Here is a 21,673-nt window from a genome sequence, read left to right as displayed (position 1 = left end):
TCAGAAATTGACGATTTTTAGGGTAGTGAAGGGGAGTGCTGGCGTGGGAGCAGGGTATGGGAGGCTTGCCCCCCATAAACTAAATAATGCAAAGAAAGCAATGAAAGGGACACCATGACGAGGTGAACCAGATCAGTTGAAGTGTTCCAGGACCATTTGGTGGACTTCCCACCTTTCCATCCGGCCCCTCTGCTTTAACAGGGATCCATGACATGTGGCCCAAGAATGCCATTGCCTGCAGTATGAAGAGGGGCCTGCTTTGTGCCTGTTCTTTGCTGTGCCACAAACTGAGCCTGCTGACTGCAAACAGGGCTTTCTTCGTTGTTGCACTCAATCTGCTGGGTGCCTCTTCATTGTGGTTTTTGCTATGGCTGCTGTTTTGTGATATCTTGCCCATCCTGATACAAGTCAGTAAGATCCTTCCTGCAACTAACCATCAGAAGCAGTCTAATTGGACCCAGTCAACCACTGCATTTGAAACCTCTGGCTCTCCACCGACAGGACCAATGGCAGATGAGTGTCCCCAGCCACTCAGGGCATCCTAGTGGTGGTCACTTGAAAAAAATCAGACTAAAGGGTGTGTGCATACTTACCACTTTCAGGGACCCTTGCCCCATAGAGATTATATTGGCTCAAAGTAAACTCCCTAGCACTACCCTTTCTTGGCTGGGATAGGTGGAGTTCTAGCATAGGATTTCCACCAACCACAAATATCTAGTGTGGTGATTGTGGGAGCATACCCCAAACTTTACCTTTCTCTTCATAATGTGCTTTTCTTACTTTCTTGCTGCCTGTAGCCACAAACTGCACCGGGGAACTTTGAGAGTTTCTACCCACGCCGCCTCCCTCCCACTCCCTTTGGGAATTTACCTGCATCTTTAACTCCTTTAAGAATACTTACCTGATAGGGAAACACTAAATAAATTAAGATTCCCGACTTATAATTACAAGGCAGGTTGTATGATAGATGCTTTGAATTGCCTCCTTTTCCACTGGTTACAGTTTTGTAGCAGTGCTTTTTACTGCGTTTACATACCCGTCATTGGCCGACAACTAATGGTTGGTGCAGAGTATTACATGATTTATTTTTCGATTTCAAAATGGGACGTCAACTGGGCGTTACGGTAATACTATCCCCACTATGACGTTTACTTTACCCATTATCCCTCATGCGTCAAGGACCTCAGATAGTTATTTTTCTGACCTGAAGTTGCGTGGAGTGTATAGTGAAGTGTGAATGTGAAGAATTGTTTGAAAAAAACCTCAAATACAAAACAAGTTGTCTAGGGGGCTTCTACTTCAAACGAGAGGATGGGTGGGCGCATGCGAATCTAAGCGCATGCAAGCATCAGAAAGACGATTACAGGTAGTAATGTTTGTCTTCTGAGGCTTGTAGTTCCGCTTAGAATCACATGTTTTGCATAGGCTAGCAGGCAGTATTAGAAGAAGGTGGTGGGTTGATAGAAGCAACCGAGACAAATATTTTTGCACTGCTTGTCCCATCTTTGAGCCATTCCTGGACTGAGTGTCAACACAATTTTGTGTGAAAGTGTGTACTGAACTCTGTGTGGCAGCCAGTGTTAGGTAAGATTTTCATAGAAGTGGTAAATCTTCCTGACCTGGGTCAACCCCAGAGCTTTTTTGCTTTACTGGTCGATTATTTTCCTTAGATCTCTGCGAGTGGGAACCTTTTGCTACACTCACCGAATCTTTTATTCTTTTTATGGGTGTCATTTTATTGACTCTCCACAGTTGTCTTTTTAAAGCTATCCTCTTTAACAATTTTTGGCGATAAGTGCCTGTTGTTGCTGGGTTGCCCTAGGGGCTCTCCTTTTAACTTTCTCTGGCTAACCTTGAGAGAACTACAGTTCCCAAGAGTAGAAAGGATCTTTTTTTAACAAACCTAAGAAGACAAGGAATTTCCTTGACCGCAAGGTAGGAATTGAATTTTCTGCTTTAGTTCAGAGTGCCCAGAAGGAAAGATATCGGCATATGCAAAGCATGTGATCCACTAGCCTTAGAAATATATATATATATATTATAGGATGGCGGTTGGCGCCATATAGTTAAGGTGAGACAGAGTTACATAAGAAAATGAGAAAAAAAAATGAATTGCTAATAACTGACTCAAATGATGGATTTGGCTGAAAGAGGCAAGAGGAGACCAAGTGAAATGAAGTTGGAGGGGGCTAGGGACTAAGTTTGCAACACGAGGCACAAACATTTTTCACATGTCCTTGGTTATAACCTGGGGTATAACCGCGACTAGCCGTCATTTCAACTGAAACTGCATCACAGAAACAATAAGTGTTATGGGGAGAATGGGAGAGGGGGTGAGGAGGGCAGTGGGGGAGTGGGACAGGCACACAAGAGGAGGGCACTTGGTGAGGGTCTGGGAGGGTAGGGAAGCATTTTTTCTGCTCTCCTCCTGATAACAGCTGGTATAACCTGGGGTAGAACCTAGATTATAACCTGGGCTATACCCACGAATATGGGAAAGAAGTTATTAAAAAGAAATTAGACATTGGGCCATATACAGTGACGTCAGTGGTGAAAAGCGACTGGCCATGACAGACTCAGTAGTGTTGTAAAGTAAAGACTGGGCACAGACAAGTGGGCGTTTATTTACAGTGGGCACGGACAAAGGCCGTGGCCACTGGCCATCGCTGAAGGCCATGGCCAGAAAGCGTTTTAAAATATCGGCCGTGCCCAATGGGTTCCATGTGTAAAATCGCAGCAAAAATGGACGTGGTTTTGCCACTGCAATCCATGCAAAGGATGCGGCGGACAGCCCCGCAATCCCCGGACACATTATACCATTTAAGGAGAGCGGGGGACACCCCTGCAACCCCCGCTCCCCTTAAATGGTATAATGGGGTACACCTTTACTGGGTCAAACCACAGCATTTTTGCCGCAATTATTTATTTTTTTAACAGGCGACATTTGTGCTGCAATTCCATCACTACATACCGCCCAATGACCATGGTCGAACGGCCAGTGTGTGCAAGTGTTTTTAAAATATACAGTAAGCATGGCCGAAGGCCGGTTAGTGTTTTCAAAAAAATACAAAGGCCATGGCTAGTGGTCTGCTAGTGTTCTAAATTTACTGTGGACATGGCCACTGGCCTTGACCTATTAACGTTTTAAAAAATACAGTCGCGCCCACTGTATTTTTTAAAACACTATTACACCACTAGACATGGCCTTCGGCCGTACCCATTGTATATTTTAGAACACTATCAGAAACTAGCCATGATGTCAGTGTTGCCACCATTGGGGTCATGGGCCACGCAATAGGGGGCGCGAAGTTAAGGTGGCTTTAGCTGAATTTCAGGGTTTTTGTTGCGATGAGGTCTCACCTCAACGTCCCTGCAACTAAAAAGTTACCTGCTTAGTGAGTTTAAGGCCTAATAAAAAAAAAGAATATTGTTATGTCTCTGTGGGACCCTATTACTTGACTGCCTCCAAATGCCAACTGTATTAAACACACCAACCACTCATGATCTGACTCTCCCTTCTTGTTCAGCTTCTGCTACATTGTGAGTGTGTTTAACTAAGGTCCTCATTACGTGTTTGGTCGTAATTTGGCTGTAAATGCATCACGGCTGACACCAGGCAAACCGTGGTATGTCCATTTTCAAACTACAGGTGAGGTATACTACAAGAACCAACTCTTATATCTTAAGAAAGCCAACTGAAATCTCTGGGAGAGGTAAATCATGACCATTTGACAAGATGACTGTTCTTTGGCTGTAAGCATGGCACCAAGCCTGCTCCAAGACTTTGGCAGGATGGCTGCATGGGCAGTAACGCATACCTTCACCGGGCACTGCTGTATGGAGGTTCAGGCACAAAGAGAAGCTGGACCCTCTTTAATTAAGATGAGCTTCAGTATCACACCTTCCTTTCTTATTATATACTGTAAATGTACAAATAATACTTTTGAATCTAATGAAAGAATGGTACTGCAACATGTCCAATGTTGGAGTAAGAACTCGTTATTCATCTGCAATTACCACATGTCTTTCTTTATAGATCTCCTCTCAGCCAATAGGAATGTTCGGAATGCAGTCTATAATCACGGGCATAGACCTCATGCTACATTGACATGTATAAGCTGCCGCCTGACGAGCAGCAGAACTATTTATTTTGAGCTGTGTAAAGGCAGAGGGAAGCAGTTCCCAAAGTAAAAAACCGCAATGAAACACAAAATGTATACAGTATATTTGTACTAGTTTCTTGTTAATTACATTGACAGTAGACGTTACTTGTGTGTGCTCATTTTCTCCCCCATAATGAAACACTTCCTTTGTTAGGTGCACATCTCCATGTGCCAATAGCCTTGCAGACCATGTAAGGAGTCATTATCGATTGGAATAACTACCCATTCCTCGACTTCTAGACCTCTGCTTCACTTTGGCCAATTACCTCTGGTGGACCATTACCCACAATAATGACCCCTCCCTTGGTCTTTACGTTTTAAGTCTAGACCTACAGCATTAGCATGGATTTGCATGCAACCCACCCAACTCCCCTATTGCGGCTCTTCGAGAAACTCAGGCATATTGTGCTTATAGAATCGGAAGATGGCCTCCGAGGGTGGAGCACAGGGCCTGCCACCTCACTGGCCAATAGAAGAAATGTCCTAAAATAAGGTCATTAGGATATGGGATGGGATGCAGTTATGTTTTAACTGCAGTTAAAGGATTACCAAGTATTCTTAAAAAGCATGCGCATCTATAAAAGCAATAATAAAAGGGAATGTTGAAAGCATGTGGATCTATGAAAGACACTAATGCTAGAGAACTAGTTACAGATAAGTAGCTAGTTTGTTCCTGCACAGAAGGCACAAGACTGAATTGGATAGAGATGCCTACGTCTTGATAGTCTAGAAGGGACGTGTGCACCGCATAAAGGCTTTCAATCCAGTTAAATATGGCATGCAACCACTGATGGTAAAGGGAAAAATAAAGAGAAGTGAAAGTCAGAGTCAATTTGTTTCTATTAAAACCTCAATAAGCATGTGAGGCAAAGCCTCAAACTTATAAGAAAAAGCCTAACCAATATTGAATCGTGTGTGCCAAAAGTAAATGAAATACAGAGGTACTGGGCATGAAAAGCAGTGCCAGACTAGTACGAGATTCAACATTTCCTAGGCTGATGGGTCAAATAGCATGTGATTTTGTGAGTTGAGATACCATGTGGGATGGAGAGAGGCAGGAGTGATTAGATCTACAATAAGCAGTAGGCTTTTACGAGAATGGGGCTCGGAAGACAACGCAGAAGCAGGGGAGAGCGCAAGGGGACAAGTCCTTTGAGTGAGCAGGGTGAGGTACATAAAGGGTGTAGAGATATAGAATGTTCTAGGCTAGCTGGTCGGAGTTTAAGGCTTTGATGGTACTTCATTGCTGGTGTCTAGGTGGTGGAAACACCAGGTTACCTGTTAGAAGGACTGAAATGGCTGGCAAGTGGTTCAAAGTGGCCTAATAAACTAAATGGGATACAAGTTTCATGCCAACGCTATCTTAATGTTTTTATTTTGTTTTGGTGGCTGACCAATTGCGAGTCATTAGCTGGGTTCAGCTGCAAAGAAGGGGAAGGACTCCGCTCACCCTCCCTTGCAGATTCACTGGGTACAATGGCTTGGAGGCTACAAATGGAAGTTACTGTCATGAGAAGTCCTGGTTAGCTTTATTGTTTGTGATATTTGTAGATAACTTCTTGCTTTTCATGTGCCATTCTGGAAGCCCCAATGCAGAGGTGAAGAGTCTATGTATACCCAACCCTTCACTAAAGGCTTTTCCCCAACATTTTCATTTGTTCCTCCACTGCTCCATCCAAATCATACTAGATGCTTACCTGAGGACTCAAGTGCGTAGTCCACTAATCCAATGCGGTCCTCGCTAAACCGACTTAAAGCACGGTTTACAATCTCGTGAACTTGCTGAAAAGAAATGAAACACAGCAAGGTGCATCAATTTACAGACATGCTACCAAAGGAGAAATGGCTCTGCAGGTGAAATCAAACTATTCGTGAGGCTTTTTCTTAGTTTGACACCTCACCTCCTCTGTGACCCCATTCGCTCCACCTCCTTGCAAGGCAACCCCCACGCGGGCCGAGGCGTGCTGTGGCGATCGCTTCTGCTCCTCCCGTGTCATGGCTAGGATACGACGCTCCAGGTCCAACAGCTGTTGCTGCAACTCATCCCGGTGCAGGAAGACACCAGAGAGTGATGCAGCACCGGAACTAGATGTGCCTGGCGGTAGCAAGAGACCGTGGACCCATTCTGGAAATTGTTGCTTAACCTGGGCAAGAAAGACAGAAAGGTCAACAAGCGAGACGAAGTATGTCAATAGCCTGTACATGTCAACAGGGGGGCCGCAAACAGAAGCGCTAAAAGACCTCTTGCATCGAAAAATACACAATGTAAAGAAAAATACACAATATAAGTGAGTCGCCGCGACAGTCCCACCTACATGTAATATTTGCAATTATCACTCAGAAAAGCTTAGCAGGCAAGCAGCTCAATCTGTGCTGAAAGAAGCATTTTTGGATACAGCAGGAGCTCTTGGGTAAGAACTAGTATCAGAAGTACTAAACTGTAGTAATCACAATGATGTTAGTAGTATAAGCAGAAGTAATATTAATATTACAAGGCTTTGTTCTTCTATGACTACTACTACCCATACTACTGCTAGTAGTTTCAATAGAAATCGTACTAACACAAATAAGTCTAGTAGTAGTAATACTTGTATCCATCGATGTGATATTAGCACTATGAGTATTTCCATTTGTAGGACAGGCAGCAGTGATGAAAGCCGTAGTAATGGGCAAAGATTTGACTGCTGTGGGGCAGGGTCATAACAATGTGTATGAGATTGGCGTGTTACGCTCACCTGGTATCCACAGGGGCGCCACACAGCCGGGTTACTCGCTGGTATGCTTCTCAGCTTTGCCCTGATGTGGTCTGCGGGGACAGTTCTGCCTTGTGGTAGAATTAGTGCTCTCTGTCCTGCCATCTTTGCAGGGGCGCGTTGTCTTTCATGGGCGAGTGCGGTCCAGTTACTTCACTGACGCCGGCCCGTTTGATATTGTGCAGGTAGGTCTTATTGCTGTTCTTTAGTTTTGTTGCTATCCTGCATGCCTTTCTTTGTTTAAAATGTTTCTTTTTTCTCCCTTCGGTATGCGGAGCATCAGCGCGGCGAACTGGCTTGTTTGAGCCCCGCTGGTAAATGATGGCGCATTAAGAGTGCTATGATGCGGTAAGTAAGCGCTATGCGCAGCACTGCGAAGTCTTGCCTTTGCTAACCTGTGTTTTCCTTCCTTGTAGGTCAAAGTGTTCTTCAGCGCGAGTGGAATGTCCGGAGTGGTGGTAGCCAAGAGGCGACCAGCCAGGTAAGCCTTTTGAGCAATTCGTAATTTGTAAATGTCTCTACTGCTTTCTTTAATGTTGCCTCTATCTTCCTCTTTCAGGTAGTTCTGTCCGGGAGGCGTGCAGATTCGAGAAAGCTGTTCTCAGTAGCTGCAAGTGTTTAAAGATGAAGACTGCAGGTAAGATGCTGCTGCTAATGAGGTTCCTTTTGTCTCCTTGCAGGTTCTGCTTCTCCGAGGTTCGGGGGAATAGCTGGACATGGTGAGCGTCACATTGCAAGCTGCAAAGTAACGCGAAACGTGTTGTCTTGCTCGGGTGTGGTTTAAATAGCCCCAACAAAATAGTCCAGGTAAAATAGTCCCTAGGCTACCACACCCAAAACACTAGACCGCATAGCTTGGTTCTTAGGAACCAAGCTATGTGTATGCCTCCATGTTGGCTGACAATACAATAAAGTAGTTCCCAAGCACATTGTTTTTCATGCTGTATGAACCTGGCACCATAGGCGGCAGGACTGGCCCCATGAGGGCTTTTGAAGAGGATGCCAGGTTCTAGAGGCCCAAGTCCTAACTCCACCTGGCCAATGGGGTTTTGGGCGAGGGTCGTGACAGCACTCCCCCCTAAGGCCCCTCCCATGGTGTTGCTTCCGTCTGGCCCAGGTTTGGTTGGGAAGTTCCGATGGAATTTCCTGATTAGATGTGGTGCGTGGATATTCTCACTGGGCTCCCAGGATCTATCTTGTGGTCCAAATCCTTTCCAATCAACGAGATGATATAGCTTGGTCCTAAAGTATTTAGTCTCCAAGATACCTTTGACTTCGAATTCTGGTTCTCCGTGAACAAGTATGGGCTTAGGTGGTGTCCCAATCCGTGTGGCGGGTTGCATTGGTTTCAGGAGGGACACATGGAATACCGGGTGGATGTGTAGATTAGGTGGTAAATCCAGTTTCACGGCTGCTGGGTTGATAATTGCCTTAATGGTATAGGGTCCTAAGAATCTGGGATGAAAGGTCCGGGTTCCCTTGATGGGTACGAATTTAGCAGCTAACCAAACTTTATCTCCTACTTGATAATCAGGGGCCTTTTTCCGGTGATGGTCGGCGAATCTCTTGTTTTTCTTTGGGATGAATAAGGTGTTCCTTTGCCCTTTTGAAAGCCCGAGTAATGGTTGTGTGTAGAGTCTTTACCGCTGCCATTTCCAAACTGGCTGGAAGGTCTAGTTCAGAGGTACGTGGATGTCTGCCATAAAGGGTATAGAAGGGCGTTTGTCCTGTGCTTGAATGCAAAGAATTGTTATATGCATATTCGGCTATCCATAGTAGGTGTTTCCAATTCCTTTGTTCGTGGTGCAGCATGCACTGTAAATATTGCTCGAGTGTCTGATTGGTTCTCTCGGTTTGGCCGTCTGTTTGGGGATGGTGACTGGTAGATAGCCGAACGTCGATCTGCGCCATTGCACAACATTTTTTCCAGAAGTTTGAAACAAACTGGCTGCCTCGATCAGAGACCAGAACCGAAGGGAAGCCATGTAGCTTAACCGTGCCCTCCAGGAACACCTTTGCTAAAGTGGCTGCGCCTGGGAGGCCTTTGAGAGGAATAAAATGGGCCATCTTCGAGAATAAGTCCACAACTACAAGGATGGTGTTGAACCCTTGGCTTGGATGTAGATCAGTGATGAAGTCAAGGGAAAGAGTGTGCCATGGAACTGGAGGAATGTCCAATGGTTGTAGGAGACCAGATGGTTTTTGTTTCTGTGATTTATTTTGTGCGCAGTCACCGCAGGACTGAATATACTGAATGATGTCCTTACGCCAGGTAGGCCACCAAAAGTTCTTTCTCCTTAGCTAGGGTTTTGGCGATCCCAGGTTCCCCTAGGTGATGCCTAAAAAAGGGTAGATGGTCCTCGATGGTATATTGTTCTTCTTGAGTTTGCCATGCGAGGTAGGCATCAGGATTCATTGTCCGTTGGATTTCTTTTCGTAGTTCTGCTTGTTTTAAGGCTGTCGTGATACCCAAGAGTTTGTCTTCAGGTATAATAGGTACTGGGTCTGGAGTTGTATATACTATTTCATCTATGCCCATGCGAGATAAGGTATCCGCCTTTCCATTTCTGAATCCTGGTCGAAATGTGATTACATAATCATATTCGGCAAAGAAAAGGGCCCACCGTAATTGGCGCGAGGACTGGGCCTTGGCTGTTTTGAGATATTGTAGGTTTCGGTGGTCTGTGATGACTGTAATGGTGTGTCTGGCCCCCAGAAGGTAGTGCCTCCAGGCTTTAAAGGTGGATTTGATAGCCAGGAGTTCCTTGTCTGTGATGGCATAATTAATCTCTGGAGGTGAGAACTTTTTTTCGACCAGAAGGCCACAGGATGTAGCTGGCCGGTTTCCGGGTCTCTGTAAAAGGACAGCCCCCCTTGCGAGACGGGACGCATCAGTTTCAACGACATAAGGGAGGTCTGGACGAGGATGTTGCAGGATTGGAGCGGAGGTAAACCTTTGTTTAAGTTCCTGAAAGGCTTCTTCTGTCCAAGCAAACTTTTTATTGTTTTTTCGAAATAGTACTGCGATTGGGTGCACAACCTGAGAGAAGTCTGGGATGAACCGGCGGTAGAAGTTCGCAAAAAGCCCAGCATGCTTTGTACCCCTTTCAGAGACGTCGGTGAAGGCCATTTCAGAATGTCATCTACCTTGTGCACGTCCGTTCTGGTGCCTCCTGGAGTAAGGATAAAACCAAGAAATTCTACTTCTGTGACGTGAAAAAAGCATTTTTCAAGCTTTGCAACAAGCGATGTTGACAGAGTTTGGTGAGGACTGAATGAACGTGTCCGACATGATCTTGTTCCGAGGCCGAGTATACTAAGATGTCGTCTATGGACACTAAGGCGCACACATCAATTAACTCCCTTAAGACGTCATTCATGAAATATTGGAATGCCGCAGGAGCGTTGCATAACCCGAAGGGCATGACTTGATATTCAAACAAGCCGTACTTAGTACGGAAGGCGGTTTTCCATTCATTTCCTTTTCTGACTCGGACCAGGTGGTACGCTCCTCGAAGGTCCAATTTGGTATAAATCTGGGCATCTTTAACTTGGTCTAGCATCTCAGGGATAAGTGGCAAGGGGTAGCGGTTGTTCATGGTGATCTGGATCAATCCGCGGTAGTCAATACAGGTTCTAAATTCTCCTTCCTTTTTCGGTACGAAAAACAAAGGACTGGCTGCGGGGGACTTCGAAGGACGGATAAATCCGTTTGCAAGGTACTGGTCTAAATAGGATTTCAAATGAAGGTTTTCTGGTTATGTGAGAGCGTAGATCCTGCCGCCAGGGATTTGTCCACCAGGAACAAGGTCGATCTGACAGTCATAGGGCCTGTGCGGCGGCAATGTATTGGCTTGGTCCTTTCAGAAAACATCCTGGAAATCATGGTATTCACTTGGCAAGATATTAGTTGCTCCCAGGGTTGATACTGTCCCTCCGGGAGTCATGGGGATACAGACGTCGGGTTTCTCCTCTTGGTAATAGCAGGCAGGGGAGCAGTCACCGGGGAAGGTTAATTTTCGTGCCCGCCAGTCTATCAAAGGGTTGTGAGCAACCAACCATGGCATCACTAGTATTAGCCTGAACTGAGGTGCCTTGATGAGATCGAATGAAATAGACTCCCGATGTCCGTCCTGGCACAGCAAGGTTACCCTGGCTGGGCACTGGGTTACTGGCCCGAAAGCGATTTCTGTCCCATTCACGGTGGTTACCTTGTCCATAGTTGGCTTAGAACACAAAGGAAGACCCATCTCTGCTGCCAGTTCTTGATCAATATAATTTCCAACTGCTCCACTATCGATGTATGCTTCAACGGCATACATTCTTGACGACTGTTGGTGGTTAATTAAGATCACTGGTATTGTAAAGTGTGAGACCAGCAACTCTTTCTTCTCACTCGACAAACTGACCTCTACGTTTGTCGAGCTTGGTAGTTTTCCGATTCCTTAGCTTCATCCTTCTCTGTGGCCCTGACTGTTCTTCTTGGGGGTTTTACTGGACAGTCCTTCAGGAAATGTCCTGGGTTCCCACAATGCAAACAAAGCTGTTGTTGTCTTCTTTTGTCCCGCTCTTGTTTTGTTAATGGAGGCCGTATCCCTCCAGTCTGCATGGGTTCTACAGCATTTTTAGGTACACGGGGTGTGCTTTCCCTTGGTCGAACATACATGGTCCGAGGGTCCGTCTTAGACCGGTCTGCCTTTCGGTCCTGCAACCGGTGGTCTAGCTGCACAACCAGATTTATGAATTCTGCAGAGACTCTGGGTGGATCAACCACCTGGGCTAAGACTTCCTTCAATTCGCCGCGTAAGCCTCGATGGAATTACGTGGTTCTTTTGATTTCTGGCCCCCTAGCTTCGGTAACCAGTCTGTTGAAGGTAGCAATGTACGTTAACAAGTCCTGATTCCCCTGTCGGAGGGACAAGAGTTCATGGTCTACTGCTTGTTCCTAGGTATGGCGAGCAAAAAGTTTTTCCATTTCTCTTTGGAACCCCCTAAAGTCATGTAATAGAGGATCGTCATGGGTTACGAACGGCACCGACCAATCTGCTGCACTACCACTCAGGTATGATAAGATAAAAGCTACCCGAGCTTGGTCATTTGGGCCTACAAAGAAAATGAAGGCGGCACTGATTGATGAATGCTGCATACTTCCGTTGGTCACCTGAGAACCTTTCTGGTGGTGCCAGGGGCATTGTTCCAGGTACCGTGATCTGTACCGGAGTGGGTTGTATGGCGGGGTTTTGCATCATTGGATTGCTTCCAGGTAGGGCGTCTGTCCTGCCTGTGATTGCAAGTATTGCCTGCTAATCGCTTCAGTGCGTTCTTTGGTCACTATTTGGTCTCTCCGGAGGGCATTATTCTCTTGTCTGGCAGAATGAACCTCAGCACGACGCTCTCCTAGTAATTGGGCCAATTGGTCCGTTTCTGATGTCTCCATGGCGCCCAGGTGGATTTGTTATGGTAGTCTTCGCGTTCTGTTATGCTCACCTGGTATCCACAGGGACGCCACCCAGCCGGGTTACTCGCTGGTATGCTTCTCAGCTTTGCCCTGATGTGGTCTTCGGGGAAGGTTCTGCCTTGTGGTAGAATTAGGCGTGCTCTCCGTCCTGCCTTCTTTGCAGGGGCTTTGTTGTCTTTCATGGGCGAGTGCGGTCCAGTTACTTCACTGACGCCGGCCCGTTTGATATTGTTCAGGTAGGTCTTATTGCTGTTCTTTAGTTTTGTTGCTATCCTGCATGCCTTTCTTTGTTTAAAATGTCTCTTTTTTTTCTCCCTTCGGTATGCGGAGCTTCAGCGCGGCAAACTGGCTTGTGTGAGCCCAGCTGGTAAATGATGGCGCATTAAGAGCGCTATGATGCGGTAAGTAAGCGCTATGCGCAGCGCTGCGAAGTCTTGCCTTTGCTAACCTGCGTTTTCCTTCCTTGTAGGTCACAGTGTTCTTCAGCGCGAGTGGAATGTCCGGAGTGGTGCCAGCCGAGAGGCGACCAGCCAGGTAAGCCTTTTGAGCAATTCGTAATTTGTAAATGTCTCTACTGCTTTCTTTAATGTTGCCTCGATCTTCCTCTTTCAGGTCATTCTGTCCGGAAGGCGTGCAAATTCAAGGAAGCTGTTCTCAGTAGCTGCAAGTGTTTAAAGATGAAGACTGCAGGTAAGATGCTGCTGCTAATGATGTTCCTTTTATCTCCTTGCAGGTTCTGCTTCTCTGAGGTTCGAGGGAATAGCTGGACATGGTGAGCGTCACGCTGCAAGCTGCAAAGTAACGCAAAGCGTGTTGTCTTGTTCGGGTGTGGTTTAAATAGCCCCAACAAAATAGTCCAGGTAAAGTAGTCCCTAGGCTACCACACCCAAAACACTAGACCGCATAGCTTGGTTCTTATGAACCAAGTTATGTGGATGCCTCCATGTTGGCTGACAATACAATAAAGTAGTTTCCAAGCACATTGTTTTTCATGGTGTATGAGCCTGCCGCCATAGGCGCCAGGACTGGCCCCATGAGGGCTTTTGAAGAGGATGCCAGGCTCGAGAGGCCCCAGTCCTGACTCCACCTGGCCAATGGGTTTGCCAGAGGGGGTTTTGGGCGAGGGTCGCGATAGGCGTGAAGGTTTGGCAATCATAGGTCTACGGGTGGAGGGCAAAGCGGACCAAGAGGTGGGGCAGAATACCAGATAACAAAAGAAGAATACGCTGGTGTGGGCAGGATCAGCAGGTACATGAATCTATGGGAGTGTGCTGAAGTACCAGAAACCTACTGATGACAACAAAAATAGAAAGTGCAACCTTTTACTAATTAGATGCAATACCAACAGAACCCTTTAGAGGAAGACATTCCTGAATGAAAAAGTAAACAAACGTTACTTATGATGAGCTCCTCAATAGAATTCCCTATGATGGGTTGTTAATATCTAAAGAGAATACATCTGTGGGAAGAAGGTATACATTAGAAAACCTTCTTTCAAGTCCTCAACACCATCGCCTTTGAAGCAAATAACTTTACCTCTATTGGGGTTGCTGTTAACCTCTTGCCACGTTTGCAGTGGATAAGTTATTCTGTCTCCCAAAGGGATGCAGTGCTTCTTGGCTACCATGGGCTTTTTAAGTTCTGCTTTTATTACTCTGAGGGTGTGTCAGAGAAGAAGCATTTTGTGGTTTTCTGCCTTGAACTTTGGTCAGCGTTTAGGTGTTTGCCTGTTGATAAATCTCCAAATGCCTTCAGAAGTCATGCACCTATCCAGACAGCCAGTGGAAGCCTGGGCATAAAAGGGTGCTAACCAGTGGCTTTAAAGGTATAATAGATCGGGACTTCTCTGTCCAAGACCAAGACCTACACTCAAGTTGCCCATCTGTTGACTTCGTAAAGTGGTTCCTCATCGAAAACGAGGAGCTTAGTCAGGCCTGGTGCCATGAATCTACTCCCTGCCTATAGATGATGTTGAGATGGATTTCTAGAATCTGGCTTGGACAGATTTGGCCAGATTCTAGGTAGCCACTCTAGTTCTAGTGAACAGAGGAACTTTGAGAGGTTTGCCAACACCCAATCAAGGAATCAATGGAGAGCAGTCAATGCAATTCTCAGGAGCGCGAGTATGGTCAGGGGACCAGAATGAGCACTCAGTGAAGCACACAATAATTCCATTTAGACAGGAATATTCTAGTCCTCTAGCACACACTTAAATGTGATAATATTTCTCAATAATAAACATATAAAGTCACCATAGGTTCTTAAAATGCTTTCAATTACTTAAATCAATAAAAGGAGCTAAGTAAGTGATGCAGTGAGATGGAAAAAAGTCACAAGAAATACGCCCTAGCGTCAGAAGAGTTCCATAGAGAGCCACTGCACACAGACAATGGCAAGTGTCCTTCCAATCGTGTTTGAAGAAGACCTTCCAGAGCAGGATCCCTTGAAGCTGGGAGGCTGAAATGCTGCAGGAATGCGATTTACACCACAAACTGGCAACCATCGAAGTACTGCCTGCAAACGCAGAATGGCAATGGTCCTAGCGAGGTAGCCCACTGGAGAGCTTGTCAGTCTATCAGGTGTTCCAGAGACACTTTCGAAGGCTCATGGTGGCTGGATCCTCGAGAATGCATCAGGACCGGTTGGCCCCACCAGTCCAGGGGTTTAAGCATCAGTAGGGGCTTCGCAGATCAGTTTGTACAGCAGGGCTTCACTGGCCAGACGCCTGCACTGCTCCCAATGAGGGGGACATTGCCCGCAACTCCTGTTCGCTCATCCACCCACCGCCCCCCCACACCCCACAGTCTGTGCCTGATTGGCAGGGGAGACCCCCAACACCAACAACCCGTTCCTAAATCAAAATCCATTTATAAACACACGCACGCATCCCCCAAACGCACAAATGATATGCATTACTTACTGTAAAAGCATTTCTGATGGTTGTATCTGCTTAGATTCACATGCTGTGCATAGTCTGACATCCAGTGATAACCGCAGAGTATTGCATTTTGTCTTTCGAGAACGAAAGGGGACGTCGACACGGGCGTGCCCGCAACACTATCCCTACGTGACGTGTAGTGTACCCAAGACCCATCACGCGTCCAGGTCCCTCCGATTGTACTTTTTTTCTGCCAAGAGGGAGCCTTATGACTATCGTGAGTGAGTACAGACAAGAGAGATAACGCAGTAAGACGTCTATGTTCCTTCCATCCGAGTGGGGAGGAAGGGTGGGCACATGTGAATCTAAGCAGATACAACCATCAGAAATGCTTTTACGGTAAGTAATGCATGTCTTCTGATGTTTGTCAATCTGCTTAGAATCACATGCTGTGCATAGACTACCGAGCTGTATCCGGAGTTGGAGGTGGGTTGTGAGAAGGAACAGTAATGAAAAGATGTCTTAATACTGCCTGTCCCACCTGAGAATCAGATCTAGAATGAGTGTCTAGTCAATAGTATTTTGTAACAATGTGTACAGAACTCCAGGTTGCCGCTTTTCAAATGGACTCAAGGGGAACATTTGCAATGAATGCTATGGATGCCCCAGTGCCTTGAGTGGAATGTGCTCTAGGCTTGAAGGGCAGTTCTTTCTTAGCAAGATTGTAGCAGAGTGTAATGCAATTGACAATCCATCTAGAAATAGTGGATTTGGAGTCTGCGTCTCCTTTTCCTGTGGCCACTGAAACAAAAAACTGATTAGTTTTCCTTAGTGGACAAGTTCTTTCCATATAGAACATGACAGCTCTGCGTACATCCAATCTGTGCAGGGTTCTTTCCCCCAGGCTTTAAGGATTTTAAAAGAACGATGGTAGCCCTACTGACTGGTTCACATGGAACTTGGAAATTAATTTAGGCGCAAATCTAGGGTGAGTGCACAAAACCACCTTATCTTTGTGAACTGTTACAAAGGGATCTAGACTAGAGTGCCTGTAGTTCACTTACCCTCATAATGGATGTAATCGCTATTAAAAAAGCAGTCTTGAGGGTGAGATTTTTAAGACTTGCTTTGTGCTTGAGCTCGAAGGGAGCTCCCATCAGCCTAGTTAACACCACATTTAGGTCCCATCCAGGAGCCGGGTGAGAAATGGGAGGGTGATTTTTTTTTACTCCTTCCATGAAAGCCTTAATCACTGGTAACTTCCACCATGGCACCTTCTGTTGTGATGTTTTGTATGCTGAAAGTGCAGATAGGTGCACTTTTATTGAGTTGAAGTAAGTGAGTTAGGTATAAGACAATGTGAGTGGCAGAGCAGTCGATTGGGTTGATGCTCTTTGAGTTACACCAGATGACAACCTGTTTCCATTTACTAGAATAGCAATATCTAGTTTAGGTTTTGTTGCTTCCCTGAGAATGTCCATGCATCATTGAGGGAGCTGCAGGTGTCCCAATTCTATGACCTCGGGAGCCAGGCCGCTAAATTCAATGTCTCCGGGCATGGGTGAAGCATCTCCCCTTTGTCTTGCGACATGTTGTACGGACAAGGCAGTTTGACTGGAGGAGATAGGGACATCTCCATCAGATGAGCGAACCAGGGTTGGCGGGCCACATGGGGTCCACCAATATCATCGTGACTGGTTCCTGGTGCATCTTGTGCACGATCTTGTTGAGAAGGGGATTTGGGGGGAAAAGTGTAGACAAATTTCCCTGACCATGTTATCCAGAGTCCGTTCCCGTTGGAGCAGTTCTGGGGGTACCTGGAGGCGTAATCTTGGCATTGGGCGTTTTCCAGAGTTGCGAACAAATCGATCTCTGGAAAACCCCATTGTGCGAAAACATTGGCGACGATGTCTCCGTGTAATCGCCATTCGTACTCCCTGGGCAACCGGAAGTCTCTGCTGAGTACGTCTGCCAGAAGATTGAGTTACCCTGGAACATGTTGTGATAATAGGAACATGTTGCGTTTGAGGGCCCACTTCCAAATGTACTGAGACAGTTTGGACAGCCCTGGAGAATGAGTGCCCCCTTGTTTGTTGAGATAGTCCATGGCCGTGGTGCTGTCTGAGGATTAGGATCGGCTTTCCCTGCAGTTGTGTTTCGAAAGCTTTTAGTGCTTTGAACACTGCTAGCAGTTCCAGCAGGTTTATGTGGTTGGCCGCTACGTCGGACGACCAAACTCCGCTTGCTGTTTGCTGAAGCAGGTGGGCTCCCCACCCTGTAAGGGTGGCGTCTGTAGTTAGAGTGGCTTCCACTGCGTGGGTGGTGAAGGATTTCCCTTTCAAGAAGTTTTCCCTCGACCACCACCGGAGCGAGAGAACTAGGGCCGGCGAGACCACTACCAAATCCTCCCACTGTCCGTTGGCCTGACACCACTGGCTGCTTAGCCACTCTTGCATTGGGCGCATGCGCGCGTGAGGAACTAAGTAGATACATGACGCCATCATTCCTAGCAGACGCATAGCCTTGCGTACGGTTACCTCTCGACTGGCTACATAGTGAGGGATTTGAAATAACATGTTTTGAACCCTCTCGTTGGAGGGGAAGACGAGGCCATCCTTTGTTCGAATTAGAGCCCCAAGGAATTTTTTCGCTTGACTGTGGTCTAAGATGGATTTTTTCTCGTTGATAGAGAATCAGACTGAATAAAAGATCTATCGTCTTTTGGGTACTTGACAGACATGTCTGGTAAGAGTCCCCTGTTATGAGCCAGTCGTCGAGGTAAGGATATACTGGAATGGATTGCCTTCGCAGGTGCGCTGCCGCTACTGCTAGTACCTTTGTAAATACCCTTGGTGCAGATGCTATGCCAAAGGGTAGTACCTTGAACTGATAATGTTTGTTCTCTATCATAAATCTGAGGTACTTTCTGTGCGCTGGCAACATCGAAATATGAAAGTATGCTTTTTTCATATCCAGAGTTGCCATGTAATCCCCCTGTGTGAGCAGGGGAATTACTTCCTGCAGTGTGACCATTCAGAACTTTTGTGGTTTTACAAATTTGTTCGCTGGGTGCAGATCTAGAACAGGACGCATGGTTAGATCCTTTTTGGGTACAAGGAAGTACACTGAATAAATACCTTCTTTTACCTGTGATAGAGGTACGATCTCTATGGCTCCTTTTTGTTCCAGTGTCTCGACTTCTTGAAGAAGTATGCAAAGATGTTCTGGTGTTAGTCTTCGTTGTCATGGAGGTCTGAATTTTCGGGACCGGTTGAACTCTACACCGTACCCGTGCGCCATTGTTTTTAGCACCCACTGGTCCGTGGTTATTCCCTCCCATTCCTGAAGGAATGATGTAAGTCGGCCCCCGACCGGGGAGGCATGGGAGTAGACCCGAACCTTCGAGTCATTTGGAACCTGAGGATGGGGAACCTCTGGGGGTAGGGTTCCTGCACCTTCCTTTACCACGCACTGTCCCCTTTGAGGGTATGGGGTGGTGTAAGTGTTGGTTCCCTGTGGAGAGTTCCAGTTGTTTCCTGAAGAGTATTGTTGATGAGTGAAGCGTTGGCCACGAAAAAACCTTCCGTTTCCAAATCCTCATCTTGTAGAGGGTCTCCGAGTAATTTGGTCCAGACTCTTTAGGGTGTCATGTTCCTTTTTCATGGTCTCTAGGGCCTCGTCGACCACCTTGCCAAACAAGTTGGATTCTTCCACAGATTTGTTTATAAGCGGCGCATGCGTTTCAGGTTTAAACCCTGAGTTTCGCAGCCATGCGTGTCTTTTGAGGAGTATGCCCTGAGCGAGGGCTCGACTGGCAGTCTCGGCAGAATCCAAAGTTTTCTTTAAAATGCTTTGGTTAACTTGCCTACCCTCAGAGACTGTGGTAAGGAGACGGGTTTGTAAAGGTTCCGGAGCCTCTTGTAGGCCTTCTTGTATTAAAGCCCATTGCGCATTGGCGTAAGTGGCCAATAAAGCGGTGTTATTGGCAATACGCGGTGTTATTGGCAATACGCGTAGAGTAGGCTGCTGCTGTGGTAACCCTTTTCCCAAGGGCGTAAAGTCTTTTCCCTTCTTTGTCAGGGGGTGCCTTGCCGGTTGACAAAGGGACCCCTGTCCTTTTTCTTGTGGTAGTGACTACCAAAAAATCTGTGGTGGAATGACCTCTAATATATAGAGGATCTGAGGGAGGAGGGCGAAAGAGTTTTTCAATTCTTGGGTTTACACCTCTTGGGAGAGCAGGTTTTAAGGAGGGAGCCAGGTGTTTTTTAATCAAATTGAGGAGAGGGATAGCCTGGCTGGCTGGCGGCTTCTCTTGGAGTATATCTTCAACAAAGTCGGCTTCAGGGTCTGCCTCTTCAGTGGCAATTTTAGTGTTCAGCTGCCTTACGTAACATTATGTTAAACGTAAGCTGATCATCAATAAGAGAGGGGTTTCTTGTAGGGGTGTTTTGCGGGGAGTCCAAAGCCAGAATATCTGGATCTTGTGGATCTGGGGACTGCCATGGTTGAGGGTCACCCATATCTGGGTCCTCCCCCAGCCCTCAATGGGCTCATCTTCAATGGCCTCATGTTCCTCTTTGTTAGAGAAAGGATTTTCCTCTACAGTAACTGGTGGAATGTTCTCTTCAGTAAGGTCATAATTACATATGTCCTCTTCTAAAGAGGGGTCAAAAAGCCTTGGGAATTTAGCTCTAGGGTAAAAGGGCTTTCATCCCGTGGCCTTCTTGGTGTAGGTTGTTCCGAACGTGAAACAAACCTGTCGAGCCTTTCCATGCAGTCCTCAAACTTTTCTCTAGTCCAGACTGACGACCTAGAATGGTCTAGGGGTGGAAAAGTGTCTCTCTCACGGTCTTCCGTCAAAAAGTGTCTCTAGCACTCTCTAACGTTGAAAACTGTAGAGATTCTTGCCTTAACATCGAAGAAAGCCCTTCTTCTCCTTCCGAGAATTCCTCTTGCGGGATCGATGAAGGTGGGGTATCCCTATGTCTTTCTCTCGACTTATGAATGCTCTCTTTAGATCTCAGCGGATCCTTGGGCCTTTCAGAAACTTCCGAAGAGTCCCTAGACTGCCGTCTTTGAGAATCGGCGGCCACAATTCTTGCCAGGCTGTCTTCGACGTCCTCCTCAGTCGGGAGGCGCGTAGGTACAGCCGACAATTATAAGGGAGTCTTTTTTGGCAGAGCCGGGGCCTTGCCCCTATTGGCCACCTTTTCCAGCAGCGCCGTAATTTTCGGCGGTGGTAAGGCCTTGTCTTGAGTTACCGTAGTCCTTGGTGGAGCCGAAACCTTATCGTCGCTGTACGCCTTCTTGTGATGCGTATTGACGGAACTATGAATTTTGGGGGTAGCGCCCTTTGTCTTGGAATGCCCAGTCGCTAGTCGCACATGCGGCTGCAGGGAGGGCTGCCGATCTCCGCTATCGGCGGGTATCACCGGAATTACCAGTGTACCCGTTAGCGCCGAAGTCTTCTTTGACGTAGTCGAAGTAAGGCTAGGGGTTGTGTGCTTAGTGCCATGCACGTGTCCGTCTTTGTCACCGGGGTGTGACTTCCCCATAGCAGAGCTTACGCCGTGTTTATCAGGGCCGGGGACAGACGATGCGGAACGCGAGCGGTCCGTCGAAAGGTCAACAACCTCCGGTTCGGAGGTCTGATAGTCACTCTCGCCGTCCTCACATTCGGTGGTTGCGGCAGTGGGAGAAACACCGGCCTTGGACATATCGTAGGCCACCCACCGTTTTACCCTACGCTCCGTTAAGGTCTTGGGGCGGAGGAGCTTACATGCCGCACTCCCTTCCTCTTTGTGATCGAGGGACATGCACCAGTTTCACCGTCTGTGCTTATGCTTCCATGGGAATTTGCCCTTGCAAATAGGGCAAAATCTAAATGGAGTCCTCTCCATAGCTGAGGTTACACAGAGTGACTAAGACCAAACGGGAAAGAGGAAGGCAAGGGAAAGGGCATTTTCAGTTTGAAAAGAAATGTCCACCTCGACCCCACTCTCCCTACAGTATAGGCCGGCGGAAGGCCCAGCCACGTGTTCGGCAACGCCGACAGGATCGCTGTCCGAAGTTCTCGTAGGGTCTTCAGCGGAAACTGGAACAGCCGTCGAGCTAAGGGACGGAAGGGGTGATTCTGAACTATTTTATAAAATTATTCGACCAAAGGTCGGTTGGACAATAGCAATGTTCATTACGAACTGCACATAAGGGCGACCAGTTATCTGGGCGGAACAAAAACTATCTGAGGGACCTCGACGCATGAGGGATCTTGGGTACACTACACGTCACGTAGGGATAGTGTTACAGGCACGCCCATGTCGACATCCCCTTTCGATTCTCGAAAGACAAGATGCAATACTTTGCGGTTACCACTGGATGTTGGACTATGCACAGCATGTGATTCTAAGCAGATTGACAAACA

General features: G+C 46.9%; 1 protein-coding gene across 3 annotated transcripts in view; it reads right to left on the bottom strand.

Moving 5' to 3' along the window:
* The window catches only part of SUN2 (Sad1 and UNC84 domain containing 2), a 396,247-nt gene that overhangs the window by 55,854 nt on the left and 318,720 nt on the right, over nt 1-21,673 (bottom strand). For all 3 annotated transcript variants that reach the window (XM_069652961.1, XM_069652963.1, XM_069652960.1), the window contains 2 exons: nt 6,065-6,307; nt 5,861-5,945 (listed from right to left, as the gene is read on the bottom strand). In XM_069652961.1, the coding sequence (XP_069509062.1) occupies nt 5,861-5,945; nt 6,065-6,307 (328 nt within the window). The remainder of the gene's footprint in view (nt 1-5,860; nt 5,946-6,064; nt 6,308-21,673) is intronic.

The sequence above is a fragment of the Ambystoma mexicanum genome, chromosome 3q (genome assembly GCF_040938575.1).
Source record: "Ambystoma mexicanum isolate Mex_15411 chromosome 3q, UKY_AmexF1_1, whole genome shotgun sequence".
In the NCBI taxonomy this organism is placed as follows: Eukaryota; Metazoa; Chordata; class Amphibia; order Caudata; family Ambystomatidae; genus Ambystoma; species Ambystoma mexicanum.
Note: the sequence above shows the minus strand (reverse complement) of the source record. Positions and strands in the feature narration are given on the sequence as shown.